The sequence below is a fragment of the Sapajus apella genome, unplaced genomic scaffold (genome assembly GCF_009761245.1).
Source record: "Sapajus apella isolate SASKATOON/1434 unplaced genomic scaffold, GSC_monkey_1.0 scaffold88, whole genome shotgun sequence".
In the NCBI taxonomy this organism is placed as follows: Eukaryota; Metazoa; Chordata; class Mammalia; order Primates; family Cebidae; genus Sapajus; species Sapajus apella.
The window spans coordinates 4911313-4916699 of NW_022437028.1; the positions used below are offsets into that span (position 1 = coordinate 4911313).

The window sequence follows — 5387 nt, forward strand, 5'->3', positions numbered from 1 at the left end:
AAAAAAAAAAAAAAAAAAAAAAAGAAGGCCAGGCGCGGTGGCTCATGCCTGTAATCTCAGCACTTTGGGAGGCCGAGGCGGGCAGATCACCTGAGGTTAGGAGTTCAAGACCAGCCTGGCCAACATGGTGAAACCCCGTCTTAAAAAAAAGAAAAAAAGAAAAAAAAAAAAAAAAGAGAGAATTAACCTCTCTGTGTCCCAATGTTCTCTCTGGCAAAACAAAGACGAAACTAATATCTAACTATGCAAAGCGCTTAGAACGGGGTTGTCCATCACTGAATGTTAGACAATGTTAGACATTATTCCTAAAAAAGAAAAGGTAGGCTGGGCACAGTGGCTCATGCCTGTAATCCCAGTACTTTGGGAGGCAAAGCCTGGAGGATCACTTGAACTCGGGGGTTGGACTTGGAGGCTGTAGTGGGCTATGATCTTGCCACTGCACTCCAGCCTGGGTGACAGAGCAAGACCCCGTCTCTAAAAAAAAAAAAAGAAAAGAAAAGCACCAAAAAACAAACCAAGGCCTGGCGCGGTGGCTCACGCCTGTAATCCCAGCACTTTGGGAGGCCAAGGCGGGTGGATCACTTGAGGTCAGGAGTTTGAGACCAGCCTGGCCAACATAGCAAAACCCTATCTCTACTAACAATACAAAAATTAGCTGGGCGTGGTGGTGTGTGCCTGTAATCCCAGCTACTCGGGAGGCTGAGACAGGAGAATTCGCTTGAACAAGGGAGAAAGTGTTTGCAGTGAGCAGAGATCTCACCACTGCTCTCCAGCCTGGGCGACATAGCAAGACTCTGTCTCAAAAAAAAAAAAAAAAGACCTGTAATCCCAGCTACTTAGGAGGCTGAGGCAGGAGAATTGCCTGAACCCAGGAGGCGGAGGTTGCGGTGAGCCGAGATCGCGCCATTGCACTCCAGCCTGGGTAACAAGAGCGAAACTCCGTCTCAAAAAAAAACCCCCAAAAAGCAAAAAAGTAAAGCCTAAAATAAACTCCTGGTGGTAGAGGTCTCGACCGCTGCTGGGCATCCCAGCTTTACCTTCTGTCCTTTTATGGAGTTTTCTTCCCTGAGCCTTGTTGTTTGGTGCTGTGGCTAGGATTCTTTCCCGCTCGATTTGTTTTTCTTTCTTTTTTAAAAATTGAGACAGGGCCTCACTCTGTTGCCCAGGCTAGAGGGCAGTGGCACGATCATAGCTCACTGCAGCCTCTACCTCCCTGGCTCAAGTAAACCTGTCATCTCAGCCTCCCAAGTAGCTGGGACTACAGGCAACTGCCACCACGCCCGGCTAATTTTTTGTATTTTTGGCAGAGACGGGGTTTTGCCATGTTGCCCAGGCTGGTCTTGAACTCCTGAATTCAAGTGATCTGTCTGCTTCAGCCTCCCCAGAGTGCTGGATTATAGGTATGAGCCACCATGCCCACCCCTACTCTACCTTTCTGCCCAGGAAATCTCACATCCTTTCAGACCCCACAGCCAATTCCAAGGCAGTAGACCCCTGCACCTGGTTTCTCAGGATGGTCCTACGGGGCAACTGAGCCACCTGCAGGTCTCCATGCGCACTGTCCTCTGCTACTGACCCTGACCCCATTTTCTTCCTCCATGTGGGTATATGTCTGGAGGCTGGGGCTGCTGTGACTGGGTTATGCATGCTTGCAGGCAGCCTGGAAGACAAGGCGTGTGGCTCGCTTTCCCTCAAGGGCTGGCTGGTCTTCCCTCCCTGCAAGAGCATGAGCGCCCAGAAGGCAGGGGGGACATTCCTTCCAACTCTTCCCCCTGTCTGGGTCAGCAGGGGGCTGCATTGCAGGTCTCTCTCATCCACTCTAAGATTTAGATCTTAGAGATCTAAAATGACAACAGAGGCCAGCGCAGTAGCTCACGCCTGTAATCCCAGCACTTTGGGAGGCCAAGGCAGGAGGGTTGCTTGAGACTAGGAGTTCAAGACCAGTCTGGGTCTCAATAGTGAGACTCTGTCTTTACAAAAAATTTAAAAAATTAGCTGAGCATCGTGGTGCATTACCTGTAATCCCAGCCACTGGGGAGGCTGAAGTGGGAGGGTCGACTGAGCCCGGGAGGCAGAGGTTGCAATGAGCCAAGATGGTGCCATTACACTCCAGTCTGGGCAACAGAGCCAGACCATTTTGAAAAAATAAAAAATTAAATAAAATTAAATGAGGCCAGGAGCAGTGGCTTACGCCTGTAATCCCAGCACTTCGGGAGGCTGAGGTGGGAGGATCACTTAAGGTCAGAAGTTTGAGACCAGCCTGGCCAACACGGCAAAACCCCTTCTCTACTAAAAACACAAAAATTAGCCGGGTGTGGTGGTGGGTGCCTGTAATCCCAGCTACTCCAGAGGCTGACACAGGAGAATCGCTTGAGCCTGGGAGGCAGAGGTTGCAGTGAGACAAGATCACGCCACAATACTCCAACCTGGGTGACAGGACGAGACTCCATCTCAAAAATAAATAAATAAATAAATAAATAAATGACAACAGGAAGGCCTGTAGGGATCTTCTAGTCAAAACACCTCATTTCATAAATGGTAAACTGAGGCCACAAAATCACAATGGCTGACAGCACTGTCAGACATACGCCAGCCTTCCCCCATCCTTGACCAGCCTGTCCTCTATGGCAAGCCTTGCTTAGGGTGACACAGGCCCTGGGCACCCACCTACCTGAAGCAGTCTGCGTGCCAGTCCGCATTCAGGGCCTGGAGGTACTGGCCGTCACAGATCCTCTGGCCGCAGCTTGCACACATGGGCAGCTCGCTTCCTGCAGGGGTGGAAAGGGAGCTGGGAAGTGTTCTCAGGAGGTGTGACCTGGCGCAGGCCCAGCCTGCCCTGCCCACCATGTACCTACACCTGCAGGAATCCTTGCACACGCACACGTGCAGCACCCAGGTGGGGCAGCCACTGTGCCAAACGGAGAAGAAAGGACGCTGGCCTGAGTCTTGCTGAGATACTGACTAGGCTACCAAGCCTCTCTGGCTCTGTTTCCCTACTGAGATACTGACTAGGTTACCAAGCATCTCTGGCCCTGTTTCCCTAGGTATCAACCTAGGAGGAGGATCAGGTCCACCCTCCCGCTATAGCACTGGGTCTGGCAATGTAAGTGGGGAGAAAGGAAGTAGTGGCCTTACACATAAGGCAGCGGGTGACATTCTTATCACAACCTCCTTTCCTGCCCTGCCTGCCCAGGAAGAAGTACTAAGAGGGCCCTTCAAAGGCAGGGACTGGGCAAGGCTGGATTGGTGCATCCTGGGCTGAAGCCACCTGCGAGGTCAAGGGCAGAAGCCTGGAAGTGCCGGCCCTAACAGATCCTTGGCACTGAATGCCATGGCTCGGCGAGGGGCAGGGGCTGCAGAGCCAGGTACTCCCAGACACCTGTCCCAGGGAGGTCTGGCACCTCCTCTAGGCAGCCACAGGCATGCTTAGTCATCCCTGGGGCCTGGCACCCTTGGAGCCGGTGGACCCTGGAAAATGCCCCAGGCCTGCCCCTCCCCACTGTACAGACGGGGAGACTGAGCCCGAGATGGCATGGCTTGCCCAGTCACATAGCTATGTCCCAAGGCCACAACGGCCTGCCGCTCTGTGAAGAGGCAGGGACCTTAGGTAGGTAGGGGTTATATGAAGGAGGGTCCCTACCCCCAATCAGGTTTTCAGGGGCCTGAGAAGAGTTGGTGGCAGGGGGAGGTGCGGGCAGGGTTGGCGGAGTCAGGCTCTGCTTTGGGGCCAGGTGGGTCTATGTGATAGGTCGGCGAAGGAGATCCGGGGAGGAGACCCCAGACCCTGTCCTGGGCTGGGGGACTCTGGTGGGGGGTGGTCCTTGAACCCTAACAGCAGTGCAGTACTGCGCCTTGGGCCCCAGTGAGGGAGAAGGGGCTAAAGAGGGGGTTAGGATGAGTCATGCTCCCAGCCAAGACTGAGGCAGGCACCGGGTTTGGGGCACGGAGAGGGAGAGTGGATGAGGATTCCGCAGCACACGGCCTCAGGCTTCCTGGAGCCCGTCTCTGCTCTACCCATCTGGCCCCCAACCACCGGCACCGGGGGGCAACTACCCGGTCTCCAAATGTGCAGAAGAGGAAACTGAGGTCCAGGGAGTCAGCGCTTGGCTCAAGGTCACAGAGCTGGGCAGGCGCCAGGCGGCCACTGGGACCCGGGGCTGCGGCTTTCCCGGCGGCCGCTCTTTCTTCCCAGACTGGATAAAGGGTGGCTCCAGGGCGAGGCCCGGGTGGTGGACACAGCACGCGGATGGAGGCCGGCGCCGGGCGGGCAGAGCCTGGGAGTCCTTCGCGGGCGGGAGTGGGGGGAGGAAAGGGGTCCAGGGGCCCCCAGCCCCGCGGGAGGACAGCTCGCCGGGGGCCGGGGAGGGGATCCCGGGCGGGAGGGGGACAGGGAGGGGCCTGCGGGCTTCGGAAGGACGAGCTCATCCCGGAGGAGGCAGGGGCGCGGCCTCCTGGCAGACCTGGCCCCCCCCGTGCCCTGGGCTGCCCCCCAAGGCCCTCGCCCCGCACCCCGCGGCCCGCGCACCTTCCTCTCCCATACGTTCTTCCCTCCAGGTGCAACAAAGTAGCGTCAACCTCATGCACTCGGCGGGGGGCGGGGCCCGGAGGGGCTGGGGCTGGGGGCGGCCGGGCCCGCTAGTTCGCCCACCGCCGCCGGCCCGGGGAGGCAGGGGCGGAGGGCGCGGGCCGGGCCGGGCCGGGCCGGGGGCGCCTCTCGGACACCGGCGGGGACACCGGCTCGGCGCCGCGGCTGCTGGGGAGCGAGCGGAGGGGCGGACCGAGGCGGAGCCTGCGAGCTGCGGCACGGGGGCGGGGTGCGGGCGGCCGGCGGCGGGAAAAAACCCTGCGCGGCCCCGCCCCCAACCGAGACCCCGCCCACACGCCCGAGGCCACGCCCCCTAGAGGCCGCGCTCTGTTGCCGGGGCTGGAGTGCAGTGGCGTGATCTCAGCTCACTGCAGCCTCTGCCTCCCACGTTCAAGCGGTGCTCCTGCCTCAACCTCCTGAGTAGCTGGGATTACAGGCGCCTGCCACCATGCCCGGTTGATTTTTGTATTTTTAGTAGAGTCGGGTTTCACCATGTTGGCCAGGCTGATCGCAAACTCCTCACCTCAGTTGGTCCACCCTTCTCGGCCTCCCACAGTGCTGGGATTACAGGTGTGAGCCACTACGCCCCGCCGGAATTTTTAATTTTTTGTTATAAAGAAGGCTGAGCACAGTGGCTCACACCTATAATCCCATCACTTTGGGTGGCTAAAGTGCTAGGACCAGTTGATGCCAGGAATTGGAGATCATCTGAGGCGACTAAGTGAAACCCTGTCTCTTCTACTTTTTTTTTTTTTTTTTTTTTTTCATTATTCAGGTGTGGCTCGTGCCTGTAGTTCCAGCT

At 57.1% G+C, this 5387-nt stretch overlaps 1 protein-coding gene across 1 annotated transcript in view; it reads right to left on the minus strand.

Annotated features, from left to right (window-relative positions):
- The window catches only part of LIMK1 (LIM domain kinase 1), a 39490-nt gene extending 34859 nt beyond the window's left edge, over positions 1–4631 (minus strand). The window contains exons 1-2 of the mRNA XM_032254940.1: positions 4526–4631; positions 2672–2768 (exon numbers count right to left, since the gene is read on the minus strand). Coding sequence (XP_032110831.1) covers positions 2672–2768; positions 4526–4580 — 152 coding nt within the window. The 5' untranslated portion in view covers positions 4581–4631. The remainder of the gene's footprint in view (positions 1–2671; positions 2769–4525) is intronic.
- Positions 4632–5387: the final 756 nt, after the last annotated feature.